At 44.0% G+C, this 15,256-nt stretch overlaps 1 protein-coding gene across 1 annotated transcript; it reads left to right on the forward strand.

Annotated features, from left to right (window-relative positions):
• Positions 1 to 1,023: 1,023 nt before the first annotated feature.
• T265_00650 (hypothetical protein) lies at positions 1,024 to 11,808 on the forward strand (the record flags this gene model as incomplete). The annotated part of the gene is made up of 5 exons (XM_009164478.1): positions 1,024 to 1,186; positions 6,804 to 7,085; positions 9,631 to 9,798; positions 9,851 to 9,924; positions 11,746 to 11,808. 5 exons carry the CDS (start codon positions 1,024 to 1,026, stop codon positions 11,806 to 11,808), a joined length of 750 nt encoding a protein of 249 aa, XP_009162742.1.
• Between the last annotated feature and the right edge of the window lie 3,448 nt (positions 11,809 to 15,256).

Raw genomic sequence — 15,256 nt, forward strand, 5'->3', positions numbered from 1 at the left:
TACACCGTAGGTGAAAAATAGCAAGTTGTTCATTTTTAATCCTTCTAAATGAAGGTTTCGCATCCAGCCTCTACTCAATGCATAAATCAAGGAGAATCACTATTCATATTGTGTAAAACTACCACTGAAATCAAATTTAACCGAAAAGAGACACACGGAACCAAAATTCTGTTTGATGTTTCCGGGTCTTGTTGGACAGAACAAATGAGGACTTTGAAGACAGTTATTCCTCTAACCATATTGATTTCAGACTTGGGCTTATGATCACACATAGCTTCACCACTTTGTTTCCGTAAACATGGAGAATTTCCTCGTGTTTTGTCTTGTTTTTGTTACTCTGGATAACGTCCTAAACTTTTGGACTGATAGCCGAGAAGGGAATCGGTCTACTGTCTCACAAACTGTCAGCTGATTCGTTTTACTGGTCCGGATGACCTCCCACCCGCACTGTTCAAAGAGGGGATGGACTCCTCAGACAACGCTTGTCTGATCTGTTTGCTTGCATTTGGGAAACGGGGTCTGTCCCAGAAAACTGGGGAAATCGATGATAGTGCCCATTTTCAAAAAAGGGGCACGTAGTGAGTGTGGTAACCACAGGGGATTAGCCTGAATCCGGTCGTAACGAGACTGTTGGCGTCAATTGTGCTTCGTCGCCCTACGGTCGCTCGTGAGATATTGACTCGAGAGCAGCAAGCGGGATTTCGACCTGGTAGGGGTTGCGTTGACCAAAACTTCGCACTTCGCCAGGTGCTAGAACAATGCCATACGTATAAGCGACCCACAATTCTAGTATTCTTGGGTTTCCGAGGCGCATTCGACTCGGTTGATCGGTTTGTTCTTCTTGAGACGCTTGCCCACCAAGGAATGCCCCGGAAGTTTGTGAACATAACACGTTCTTCTTATTATCAGACTTCCAGACGTGAGAGTGTACGGAGACCTCTCCGAAGCCTTCGTACACAAAGCGGTGTCCGTTAGGGATGCCTACTCTCTCCATTCCGTGTTAACTTCGTGATTGATGAAATAATGAGACGAACGCTGGAGGGTCTCCAAAGCCCTGGTGTTCAAATAGCCTGTGAAGAAAACCTTGCCGATCTGGAGTACGCAGACGACATCGTTCTCAACTTCGAAGAGGAGGAGAAGGCGCAAGTATTCTTGGATGAACTGGCCAAAGCCATCCCGTCCTTTGGTATGCACTTTGCACCTACAAAGTGTAAGGTCATGTTCGTGGACGTGCAGTCACTGAACGCGCCGTTTGTAATCCAGAGAGAGGTACTGGAAGTTGTAGAGCGGTTTACATATCTTGGAAGTTGTACTAGTTCCGATTGTAGTGTGACAACAGGTCAATGAACGAATCTGCAAGGCCCTGGTCGCGTTTGCTAATTTGAGACATCTATGGTGTCAGGGTGGTGTATTCTTGAATTCCAAGGGAAGTGTGCATCAATCTACAGTGCGTGCTGTTTTGTTGTATGGCTGCGAGACTTGGTCTGTTCGAGCAGTGGAACTGAGACGTCTTGAGGTGTTCGACAATCGTTGTTTCAGAATCATTGCTCGTGTGGGTTGGTGTCGGCATATCCATAACGAGGCAATTAGAAAGCGAGTTTTCCGGTGTGCAGCGAGAAACTTGCATTGAAGAATGTGTCCAGCACCAGAAGCTATGTTGGTTGTGATGTGTTGCGTTTGCCTAACCATCGTTTGCCCAGGAGAGTTTTGTTTTCCGTGCCCATTCCAGAGTGGCGGAAGCAGAGAGGCGACCAACCCTTGACCTGGAAGAGGGGCTTGAAAGAAATCACTAAAAGTTTAGGTGCTGTTGGTGCTACTCGCCTTCTAGGATGGGGACCGCGTGATCCTCACTGTGCCTGGTTCGAGACATTACAAGATATGGCTACCAACCGGCGTCATTGCCGTTCATGTTGTCATTTTCTATCCAGATTGCCTGAGTGAATGTCTGGCGGTGTGTGTCGGAATGATCGTGGTAAGCTAACACTAAGTCCCTGCTTGTCCAGTTTATTCTCTTCTTTTTAAGTAAACCATGATTGTACGGCAATGACGCATCGGTTTTGAACACTGATGTCATGCTGTCGACGATGATGCGGTGATTCGTTTTCCGGTCTGTGTAACTCGGTGAAGATCAGTACTGCAATTTGGACGTATCAGTACGTCATATCGAGTTGATTCCACAATGATGTAAAAACATGCCTACCTTCTCGGTTTGTGCCGATGTTACTTCTCACATAGTCAGCAGAGATGCTGCGATGCGGTAATGCAAAGGTTCATAAGTTCAAAACAATGCATCTATATTTGATGACTGATCAGCAGAAATTTATGGCCAGATGACTGTCATCTTTACATCGGTTTGTTGATTATATTAGTTGCTTAATTATTCCCCTAATCAATTTCACACCGGCACCTACTACCCCCATTCCGTTTTGTCTGTCTCACAATCATGCGTCAGCATCGTGACATGAATACGACAACATGTCAACTCCCGTTCCATGACCTTTTGAAGGACGCCAGTGATTTCACACTATTGTTTTCACGTTCCACTCATTGCAATGGCATACGTATAAGGACAGAACACGGTCAACCGTACACACGCATCACGCGCGTTTTAGAACACAGACCGGCTCAACACACCAAAAACTGTTGACAACCGTGAACGTCTAGCAGTGGAGTCTCCCAAAGAACGACTACTGCACACAAGCGAACGACCGTGTTCTGGCCTTAGATATATGTCGTTGCGAAAACAATAGTGTGAATTCACTGGCGTCCTTCAAAAGGTCATGGAACGGGAGTTGACATGTCACATTCATGTCACGATGTTCACACGTGATTGTGAGACAGACAAAACGGAATGGGGGTAGTAGGTGCCGGTGTGAGATTGATTAGAGGAAAAATTAAGCAGAAGGGTAACCGTTACAAATTCTGCTCCCTTCAGAGAGGGATCATATAGGCGCTGTTATCAGTCAGGATTGCAGACAAGTCACGTCTTGTCTGGTGATGCACGTTGTGGGATGTGGAACGAAACAAAGCACAAGGGAGACAGCGGATGCGGATGCACTGTTCAGATTGGACGACCGCTACAATTAACCGTGTGCTTTCTGTGAGACGACAATACAGACAATACAGAATGGGTGCGTGGCTGAACGTAGTGCGTATTGTGCATGGATGACTCGGATTCGCAAACTACTGTGCATTCTCATAAAGGAAACTACTCACAAGGTTGCTGAAAACTCTTCGACAGCCCACGACCGATTTCGCCCTTCTGTTTTGGGTTCATCAGGTAGGCGCAGTCCCCGAGTTTCCGTCAACCTTATGATCTACTTGAACCCAAATTGCACTGTTTTCGAGAAACACACTCATTTGCAAATCAATTTAGTTTTCACGGGAGACTCAATCGGATCTCTCGTTTATGATGTCCTCCAGCTGAATATGCTGCACACAGGCCGCCTCATGATTCAGTTGGCACGATATTCAAGATATTGCAGTATATTTTCATAAAGGAAACTACTCATTGTGCATTCTATTCTGTCTGGACCATATTCACACACGAATTGTTAATCTTTGGATGGTTATTCGTCTTGTACTGGCTGTAATCTGAAGGTCCTCCCATTACTAACATGTCAGTAAGACATGGGCATTTATATGGTTGGAATGTGTGCAGTCTTATTGTTGTTACTTTTCCTACGAAAACTGGGACCCCATTTTTCAACCAAGGTGGTGTTGAATTGTAGAACGTAGTTGAATGCATTTCGTCATTGCAGGTAGCCAACAGCGAAATGACTAGGCATGTGTTGCCTACCCATGGTCAGAGTGACTGTCTCGATTGGTTTACATTTGGCTCTTATCAGGGAGCGGATACTGTTGATCTCTGAAATTGTCTTCAGTCCGCAACGACCAGTCGGTTAAGATTAGATCCAAACACTGTCTCTCAAGCTATGTTCCCTCGGACACCAAACCATGCTGGTTATCAATCAGATGGCTCACTGAGCTTGGCGAACAGATAGGCAACCGATTAGAGCGCAGGAGCTACCAGTATATCAGGATGTTGGCATGTCCTTATAAGCTGGTTCAGAGGTAAGCCGAGAGTATGCGAACAAAGTTGTCTTTGTACGCAGAGAGCAGATCCAAATCAGAAATATATTATTCAACAGAGCATAACCTCATTTATCAGAATAGTACACGAATTTCAGAATGAATGCGGAGTGCTCCTTTGCACAAACAATGAAGATCATCACAGATTTTTTTATCGCCTGTATAACTTAAATTTCATACAAACAGCATACGTTGAACCACATCTTACAGTCTTTCATAAATTCGAAAGTCGCACTCATTCTCGGCTAGTTAGCCAGTAATGGCGCACCTTGACTAATTTGGATTCTGGTTTTATCTGACAAATCATGAATCCCATTGGCCATATCCACGGAAGCCGTCACACTCATCGAAACCGTCGTCAGTTTAGTCATCACGACTCTGACAACAACTCTGATGCCTTGGTTTTCAGATCAGTTTGAACTTTTGCGCCAATGAATAATTTCTCAGGGTGTATCTTTCTTAGGGATCAAATGAACGTTCTACCGAGCGTTCTAGCAATGCGTGCGTGATACTTAAACCAGTAGATACCTATACGATTGAATTCATGCACAGGAAGTTTCGTAGTTTTTCGGCTTCGTTTTTTTGAGAGTTCTGATATTATGCGTTCTGGCGGCGGTAGGGGTTTGCGAAAAATAAACTTCATTGTGACCATCTGAGATTGAATTCGACCTCAGTTTTTATCAGGTGCAACTGTGCAAGTAAATCTACGGTGCTTGAATTTCCAATGTACATTTCATAAGCATTCTTCCTAAGCGGCCCAGAAAGACAATGCCAGATTCAAGTATTTTCCACGTGATTGAAAATGCCAGGATCTCTTTTAGCTTGCTGCTTTACCATCACAGTCCCTAGGCCCAAAGGCCTGGCAGTAAAGTACAAGCCAGACTCTGGTTACTGCGTCACCTTAGTGCATTCTGCCCCATTTGTGCAAGACGCCTGTTTGGACTAAATAGCAGAATAGTGTTGAGTGGGTGGAGTCACTTTACTTTGGATGAGTAATCATGATGATGAGGGCTAACTGTGTTGCCGAGGCATTCAAGACGTGGCCGCATCGCATCATTTTAATAACAGTGGTGGTGTCTCGTCCTTGATTTGACGCAAATAGGTAGTGTGGTTGTTGCAATGGCCGTCTTCTTTTGGAATTCTAAGTCTGAAAGTGTACACCAGCGGAAGCGTGCCGACTTGTCACATTTTTTCTGTGAGATGCGGTTTTGATCCTCAAGCTCACAGAGTAACGGTTTCGACTGGGCTGAGGAGGATACAACGCTAGTTTGTGTAAGTGTGTATCAATAAGCAGTGCAATCAGTTTATTATCCACTATGAATCACGTGTAACATTTTTAAACCCCATGTATAACAGCCGGGACTAGAACGCTTCTATGAAATCGGCAAATATAAGACGTGGATGTTTTAACTGCGATGAAGACATGGCGCTTTTACTGAAGGATGCACTTCTGTGGAAATTCGTTGCATGTGCCCATTGTAAACGGAGGTTTTCAGTCAGAATGATGCGGGTGTGATACAGGTCTAACTCAACTTTTGCTCACTGTAACGTGTAACAGGATGTCTGCAACCCAAGAGCCTTCACAATGGAATCATCAGTTTCGGATACATGTACACTGTAACTCAAGTTCGTATCTCGGCAACATCTGTAATTTTGCCAGCCGTATGATCTTCCTCAAATGTGAAGTTTATCCGACACATGTTAACGTCGCCTCTTCTAACTTCTTACGTCAGTTGCCTAAACCTCATTGGCACATTCATCGTCAGTCGCACAGATCCACAAATTCATGGAATTAGCGAACCGGTTCTACCTACCTTGCTGCGTTTACATCGTTGTCTGTGAAAACGGCTTGTACCTAGATAATCGATTTTATCTCAATTGGCCGTACAAATTTCCGAACTTTCGGTGTGTTTTGGCCACTAGACCAGTCTTTGCTTTTATTTTCCCGAAATCACCTTGATCTGACCACACGACACACTTGTCGCATGACAAGCGGCATCCGAGATTTGTACCTCAGGAAGTTAGGTGACCAGATCAGACAGCAGCACTTGGCTGGCCCCGTTTCGTTAGTCACAAATGCTGTGTGATCGTCATGGTTGACTGGGCGCCCAGTTGAGGGTTGCAAAACAGACGTGCGCAAAAGTCAATGATGGATACGGACTGAATATGTGGGTAGTGACTGGACAGAGACATTCCAAAATGTAAACCAATGATGATTTCTGTTACTGGTTACAAAAGCTGCTACTATTTTTGGCTGGTGGGATAAATTCTTCAGTCTTATTTGACTTATGCGAACAACACAATTGACTTTTTTGTGTGCAGATGACACCCCTTTCGCGGAATATTCTTGGACGAAAGGACTAAAATATGTGGTTCGTGTACAAGTTCTACAAATCACTAGCCGTTCGATCAAAAAGCCCCTTTAAATCTCCTGCTGATGAACTTCTATGACAACGTAAGAGCATGAAAATGTTGATGTGCTGATCTGGTTTCTCTAATCACATTTTGATGAGGTAACGACACTTGAGTGTCAGCCGATAACAGATGTACGGGAAAAGGATACCTGGCCACTTGGTCTGTGGCCTTTGTATTATGAACAATTTCCCCTTTCATGGGACTTGGCTACTAACCTTCACAATTTGCTGTTAACACAAGTCAGTATCCTGAATCGGTGAACCCGCAACTATTCCGCTAATCCGTTTATTTTTCAGACACAAAAGGAGAAGAAAACCTCTCCATTCTTAGACGGGTTCTACTCACCTATATTTGGGAACATCTGGAAGATGGCTACACCCAAGGAATGTGCGATCTTATCGCACCCATTCTGGCCCTACTCCGGTTGAACAACGAACTTGCGGACAACATCGAGTGGACCACTTATGCCTATTTTTCCCATCACCTGAAGCTACGTTTGAGTAAACTGTTCACGTTTGCGGACAGCAACACACAGATGGACCAGAACTTCGCCAGTCTGAAAGCCTTGGTTCAGGCAAGTGATATTTCGGAGTTAGTCATTTCACTTAATACTAATTTCTATTCACTCAAAGACCCAGTTCTTTCAGAAACAAATGCCACGATGAACTAGGGCCCCAGGTCGCCTGTTACTCTTCATCAGCTTCCACTTTTCTTGCAGTGAAAACATGATGGTGGTCGGATCCTGTGTCTCATGCAAAACGTGATGTTCCTTCATGTGCTTGCCATATCATTTTCATTAGTTTGTAAGTAGTCAAGACAAACACTGGTAGATTCTGGATGAAGACAAGTTTGTTGACTTGAAACGAACAAAAGTTTTTGGATACAAAGATGCATGGAGCGCGTTCTGATGCGCTGTGTCCACTGAAAAAGGCATTGGATTTTGAATGGGGGCAAGGCACCAAAAGATGTGGCACATTTCAACAGAAAGTAGCTAACTTTGTCTCCCTGTCCTTTAGTGGAAGTACTTCAACGCGTCTAGATGTAACACACTACTCATAAGGTTGCTGATACCCCTTCGACAACCCACCACGGGTTTCAAATTTCTTGAGGCACATCAAGTAAGCGCAGTCCCCGACTTTCTACCAACCTTATTTTTTGCTTTGTTGTGTCCTAAAGTGGCGATTCTACCTAGACTTTTATTCGCACTTTTTGGTTATTCGCAGATCATGGATCCTGGCCTGATTGATCACATCCAAACGTACGGTGACTTCACGGAGTTTTACTTCTCCTATAGATGGTTTTTACTAGATTTCAAAAGAGGTAAGAAACCTGATTTCATGTACAGATGGATAACTACGTGCAATACTGCATGGTAAAAATTGAGGAGCAGAAGTGGTTAGCTTCATAGTATTTGATGAGTTGTAGAGGCACTGTGAAGATCTGTGATTGGACCGTCTGTCGTCAACTGCTAGTTCAACTTGTGTGACTGTTATCGCCGCTATCAGCATGGTAATCAGCAGTTTGTAGAGGCACTGTGAAGATCTGTGATTGCACCGTCTGTCATCCACTGCTAGTTCACCTTGTGTGACTGTTATCGTCGCTATCAGCATGGTAAGCAGCAGTAAAGTGCGCTTCGATTTCAGGTTGGTTTATTCCCCGATTTCTGCACATTCTTCCCTCTCTTGGCCTTTCAAAACCAGGTTAAAGTTTTGAATGAACAGCAAGATCAGTCCCACGATTTCAAGAGCTTACATTGCTTAGGAAATTTAACGATTTGGAAGATTACCTCTTGAACAGCTACCTTTTGTATATAACTTCTAGATTATCGTTTTCACTAGGGTAAATTGGAAAATAACCGAGTTCTTCAGCAGTTTAAGCTTCCAGTCGATGGTGTTTACCCTCTAGCTTGGCTAGAAGGGCCTCAAGTTTGTATATGGCCTGAAAGTGTTCTTGTTTGTTACTTCAGGAATTGAATATACCCCAACTTTACTTGACTTAAACTTATACTGCTTACCACACATCGGTGGCATCGTCATCATTACCTTTCCTCATGGTTATCATCACCACTTGTGTTGAGCACATCTGGTAAAACCCTAATAGTAAAGGTAAGAACAAACTGGTGGAACAAAATGAGCAGATTGCTGGTTTTCTCAAGATTATGAAACCTTGCTCACACAACCTGCAAGGTAGCTGATTGTAGGAAGGATAATGACATTAGTTCATAATCCCATAGATCCAACAGCACCAACAGCTTCCGGAATTTTGCAATCTCCCTAGTGTCATTTTGTTTCTTGGCCTTCTACCATGAATTTAGTAAGGAATTAAACGCTCTTGTTAGCGGATGGCAGCCTGATATATGTGGAAAATGACCGAGTTAACGATGTTTGTCTTGTCTATCTAATATGTAGTGGCCTCTGCTTTAATACGACTGTGTATCCATGTAAGCTGACAAGTTGTTCCATCCAAATTATTTTAAACAAAACTTATTGTGAGAATGGAGTTCCGCACGTATATCAGTGTAAGCAGACAAACTAGAAATCCAGAACTCAGCGCAGCGTAACCAGTAGCACGTATGTATTCTAATTGACGTATATGTACAGCATATGGAATATTAAAACAAGAGAATAATGAATGGAGCAATGAACACTGTATCAATCATGTTCATCACACTTACTTCCTAATGGATGACATAGAAAATTAGTATTGTACTGATACAACTACAATTCTAGTCGTTCTCAGACCGCATGAATACAAGGGCAATCCAGATCCAGTCGATGGTGGGTTCAGAAAGCACCAGGTTCTGTTTAGATATTAGAAACGGAAAGCAATAGACCGCAGATTTTTGGTTGAAAGTAAGGAGAGCGGGGAAACGTGTGGTTTGGCCACATCTGTGCTGAAAGTCTTGGTCTTTGCTGATGCGTTGACAGACATACGTTTTAGGAACAGTCTGATAGCACTTAGTCGGTTCGGCACCACGAGGATGGACGGAAGCCTGCTGATTTTTAACTACCCAAGAGTGGCTGTCTCAGTTTACCAGCGGAAATTTATTGTGAATGACGGAATGCATTGCGGCCATCTGTCCCAACAGTATATGCTGGTTACATGCTCTCTATTTTTCTTCAGAGTTTAACTACGAAGATATATTCCGCGTCTGGGAGGCCCTGTTTGCTGCGATGCATCACATTTCTGACAGATTCGAATTGTTTATCGCACTGGCCCTTATTCACCTCTACCGAGATGTGATCATACACAACCGAATGGAATTTACAGATGTTTTGAAATTCTTTAACGGTAAGCCATTAAATTTAGAGGGCACAAGTGCAATCACCTTGCTTTGTTTTAGAGCGGGCGGAACGCCACGAGGTTGGTCGCATTCTAGATCTTGCCAGCCAGTTTGTTTCAAAGACCCAAGAACTAGTAAGCATCTCTTTGGACTTTTAACCTCTCGCAACCTCCACCACCCCGTCCGTGTCTTCGTATACCGTCACGTGATTTGTGTCCCGAATGTGATATGAAACTTTTGTTTTGTATTGTGATTCATACTGGCATAAATTCGTTCTACATACCTATGGTTTTCTTGAATATACTTGTTTTTATCGAGCTATGGATTATTTTCCTCGGGCCATTTCTGCCAGCTCTGCGATTTCTAACTGCCACGTTTGCCGTTTCTTTAATATTAGTCGAACTTCACTGTGCCATATTCTGGCATTTCAGTGAATTCATTAATCGCGCTGGGAACAACTGCAGTAATATTTTCAAGGAACCACTTCATGGAAGTTAGACTACTCAATGGATAGTGCACGACAAGCGTCCCTCTTCAATACTTTCCCCCAGAAACTGTTCCATACATCTCCACCTAGGCGTGAAATAAGCCATTCCTGCGGCTGTTCTACTTATTCAGACGGTGCATTCTGCAACCATTTAGTAACCATTCTACAGTCAACAGATACCATCTTGGAGACATGACGTAGCGCACTTTCATTTCATAGAGGTTCGTGAGTGGAACTTCGTACTAGGCGAAATCATATGCTGGCCCATGACCCCAAACTAAACGATGTCCTACAGTCTTGTCACGCGTAATAACACCAGCGATGTCTTGACGATTCGCGTGAGTTATTCTAAGGCATCCATAGTAGAACACGTGACGTTGACAAACGAAATGGGTTTGTCTGTAATAGTGTTGATGGCCATGGACCTTCCTCCGGGTCACTGAATTCAGTTGTACGGTATCATTAGTCTTGTTACACAAAGCGTTTTGGGACCAGCATTAGTCAATCTCTGAGTAGACTCTGCAGTCTACTTCACTCTGTTTTTCGTGCAACTTGCCGGAACTTATGCAGCTGTGGCTGGTTAGAAACAGAGACTATGGTAATGTCACTGCGTAGTAACAGTATCAGAGCAGTTGTCTCAAAGAATTAGGTCAAGTTAGTTCCGTTACAAAAACGACAATATAAGAATGTCGGCGCTGCCTCCGACCTGTAGTCAGCCCATTGCAAGTTCTTTCCTAGTCTTCAGTCTAGCCATTCGCGTCATTTTACGGCATTTTGCGAACTCTATACTACTTATGTGTTGGTTCACTGATACACCCATTACCACGAGCGTACATTCCTGTTCATTGTGCCTTAAAACTCGTATCCGCCGCGCGTTGTTCGTTTGTGTAAATTACAGTTAAACAAAACTGTAACAGCCGACAAACAATTACTAGTAGAGGGGGCTGTTTGAGCAACCTTGTGAGTAGTTTCGTTCATGGAAATATACTGCGATATCTCGAATATCGTACCAACTGAAATATGAGGTGGCTATCGTCTAACACATTCAGTTGAACAGTTGAAGAGTATCGCAAGCGAGAGATTCAGTTGGCTCACCCGTGAAAGTCAAATTGATTTAAAAATGAGTCTATTTGTCGGAATTGGACCAATTTGCGTTCAAGTAGAACATAAGGTTGACGGAAACTCGGAGACTTCGCCTATTTGGCGAGCCCCAAAAAGGGTCAAGCCTGTTTTGGGCTGTCGAAGCATTTCCAGCAATCTTGTGGATAGTTTCTGTTATGAAAAAATTGCAACTTTGTGTTCTTGTCATAAGTTGCTCAAGCTTTATTTACCCAAAAAAGATATATTTGGATACAAATGCGCTTTCTCCTTCGGTTTTGTGAAGGTCTGATTCTTGCAAACCCATCGACCGTTTTAGCGTCCTTTGGAAATATCTTCCAAGCCTTCTTCAACCTTCTGTTTGCTGTAGACGCAGGTACTTCAGTGCTGCGATAATTGCGCTGAAAGTGATGAGCAACTGATCAACAAATGAACTGACAACCATCCAGACGCCTCGTCGAGTATCTTGTCTTTCAATCAAGTTGGAAAATGGCAAGTGTTCGACAGATTGTCCGGATGGAAGAAGACTAAGGAATTAGTCTGTTTATTGGGAATACCAGAGGAGAAAGCAAACGCAGTTAGAACAGAGGATTCACATCAGAGTGTCTACTTGGAAATTCTAAGAATCGAACACTAGTATCAACAATTGATACAACCCGCTCTTTAATATTTCAGTTCCCTGCGCAAAATGCAACGCTCGTCTGCCAATGCCGACACTACAGTAATTACTCAGTCTTTTTACACATTTCATTTCCATGCACTGTGCATTTCTAGACATAAACTAGTCTCCATCCTCCTTTTAATGAGGATTTAAATGTGCCTGCTTTTCCCAGTGTATATCACTATGGTTGTGCTCTAAGCGACACCCATGGATTCACGAATTAATACAAAGGATGAAAATTTTTCTCCAAGTTTCCCGGTGAGTTTTGTTATTGTGGTTCAGCGGCTGTCGTCCACCTGAAAGGCACAAGTGAAAAACCGTGTAGCACTGCTCTCGAACCGGGACAGTATGTTTGCCAGCATGAGGATTCGCATAAATAGGTGCCTATTAGTGCTTTGAACTCGGTTCTAGAAAGGGCGTGGACAACCATCGGAGGAAGGTCATTCCACGCAGCTACTGTCCCAAATGAGAAAAAATGTTACCTAATGAATGTGGACGCTCTGAGCTTGAAACCTCCTTAACATGCCCCCCTTGTGTGTTTGTTAGGTCAATGGTGAAAGACCTGTAGGCAAAGCTTCGTTCAAACAGGACATAAATAAGAATTAGGTCCCCTCGGATGCGACGATACTCCAGAGGAAAGAGGTTAAACACTGCGAGACGCGTTTCGTAGTCCACGAATTTGAGGCTGGCTACCATTCTCGTAGCGACTCGCTGCACACGCTAAATGAGAGTGACGTCTTCCGTGCAGCCTTAGTAGACAAATTTGTTAGCGTATTCAAGGGGAGGTATGAATTTCAAGGCTTCATGATCGGTCACAATCGTGAATGGTTTACCAAAAAGATACTTGTGTAGTCTACTTACACCCCAGAAGTAGGTCTCATAGAGTATTTGGAAGTCCATGGGAGTAATACGGGAGAAGGTGCTCTGAATCATCTGTAATATGGTGAATTCCTTTTGGGCCGGTGCAGTGAGAAGGAGAAAGATGAGACCCAGATACCCAATTCCCTTTTGACGTCTATCCTCGTGACATTTTCTGGTCCGTTCTAACCACGCATGACAGGCATTCGCTGATTCTCCTACAAATGACATATGGACGCACTTTTCCTCATTGAGAGGAATTTGCCAGTCCAACAACCACTGCTTTGCAGTGTTTACATTCATTTGGAGGGCACTGGCATTGGAACGAGTAGACATGGACTTGCAAGAACATCTGGGAGGTCGCTGACGTATAGCAGAAACAGCAGTAATCCAAGGACGGGGCCTTGAGGAACTCCAATGGAGACTGGCGCTGGAGAAGCGTAGGTAGAACCTACCTTCAATCGGGATGATCTGTCTGATAGGAACGCCTTGATGCAATGTAGGATTTGTCCCTGAATCCCGTAGGACTCGAGTTTTTGGAGCAGCGGTACGTGTGGGACCCTATCAAATGCTGCTGAGAAGTCGAAAAATATGGCATCTGATATGAGTCCTACGTCCTTGGCTTGGGTTAAGCTGTCCATAAACACGAGCATGTTCGTCACGCGAGAACGGTTTGGGAGAAATCCGTGTTGAACTTGAGATATCAGGTTGCTGGAACTAGGGTGATTTAGGTTAGCTCGCCTCAGAATGTGTCCCATCATGTTGCACGGCACGCAGGTAAGGCTTATGCTCGCCAGGCGGTAGTGTGTCCCCAGTTTTGTAGATTGGCGTGAAAATCGCTTCTTTTCAAGTAGAAGGAAGGTGGGTTTCGTCAAGCGGCTGACGAAACACCATATAGACGACACCAGTGTAGACGACATTTCATTCGGAATCTTTGGATGAACCTCGTCGGGTCCCAACGCGCGCGCAAGGGCTGAAAACTATCCTTCACCAAGTCGGCCAGAGACTGCTCGGAGTTATGCCCCGACAAGACTAAACGTGACCAGTCCGCTGGGGCTGAATTGTGAGAATTAAGTTCCACACGTAAATCAATAAAACCAGACGAATTAGAAATCCAGAACTCAGTGCAGCGTAATCAGTAGCACGTGTGTATTCGAATTGGCGTATGTGTACAGCATAGGGAATATTAAAACAAGATTACAATGAATAGAGAAATGAATAGAGTATCAATCATTTTCATCGCATCCGCCACAACTTCAATGAGCATGTAGATGTTCATACTCCAGTGCTGGTCTTGATCGCAGTCTTTCGGATCTTCTCGGAATGGAAACTTTAGACTCTTCATAGTCTGTATATTTTTCTGATACGTTCTGTTCGGATACCATAAGATCACCTACAAAGGACTCATTAGTATTTGAAACAGCAGGAGTGCCGTCAACAGACGGACCTATGGTGTGGACCTCGACCCGGTCAATATGTCTCCGATGACAAGAGAGGTCATTGAAATCGAGAATTGTGACCATCCGTTTGGTAGTTGATGAAAGTACTATTCCTGTAGCAGGTCATAAATCACTACTCTTGAAAAATGTAGCATCATCCGTTTGGGCACAGTCAAGACTTGTACGCAACGAATGAGATTTCAATAGCAGCGTGGGACTCTTCCCCGTAACGGAATGAACGGCACTCCTGTATTACATTGGAAAATTATCAATCTCACGGTCCATGTCCACAAAAGTACTAGGAGAGAATGAAATAGTCACAGATTTCAGTTAGCTAGCCCATTCGACTGTGGATGTCGTGGAGCAGTAAACAGATGTCGACATCCAAGATCTTTTAACCATTCACCGAGGGATTTTTTAGTGAAGCGTGCGTCGTTGTCAGTGACCAAATCAGTTGGTACACCTTCATTGCTGCATACTTTTCTCAGTGCCTGCTGTGTGAATTCGGCACTTGGAGACGTGGTTAGAAAAACTTCAGGCCAATGTGAATATGCGTCAGTAACAATTCAAGCATAGTATTTACCGAGAAAAGAACCACAGTAGTCAGCATGAACTCGTTGAAATGCTTCACAAGTAACTGGCCACGGATACCACTGTGAAGACTTGTTTTGAATCTTGTGTGCACGTTTAACACAATTCTCAGCAGTGTGCTTGATATCAGCATCCAGTTCCGACCACCAGCATGACAAGCGTGCAAAAGATTTCATTTTGTCAACACCCAGATGACCAGAGTGCAAATCTGCAAGAACATCTGCTCGCTGAGTCGGTGGAATGACAACTCTATCCTCAAAACACAGCAAACCATCCGGAGTAACGGATAAGCTTTCGCGGCGACAGTAAAAAGCAGGAAATCGGCGTCGTTC

This window comes from Opisthorchis viverrini (assembly GCF_000715545.1).
Source record: "Opisthorchis viverrini unplaced genomic scaffold opera_v5_6, whole genome shotgun sequence".
Classification (NCBI taxonomy): domain Eukaryota; kingdom Metazoa; phylum Platyhelminthes; class Trematoda; order Opisthorchiida; family Opisthorchiidae; genus Opisthorchis; species Opisthorchis viverrini.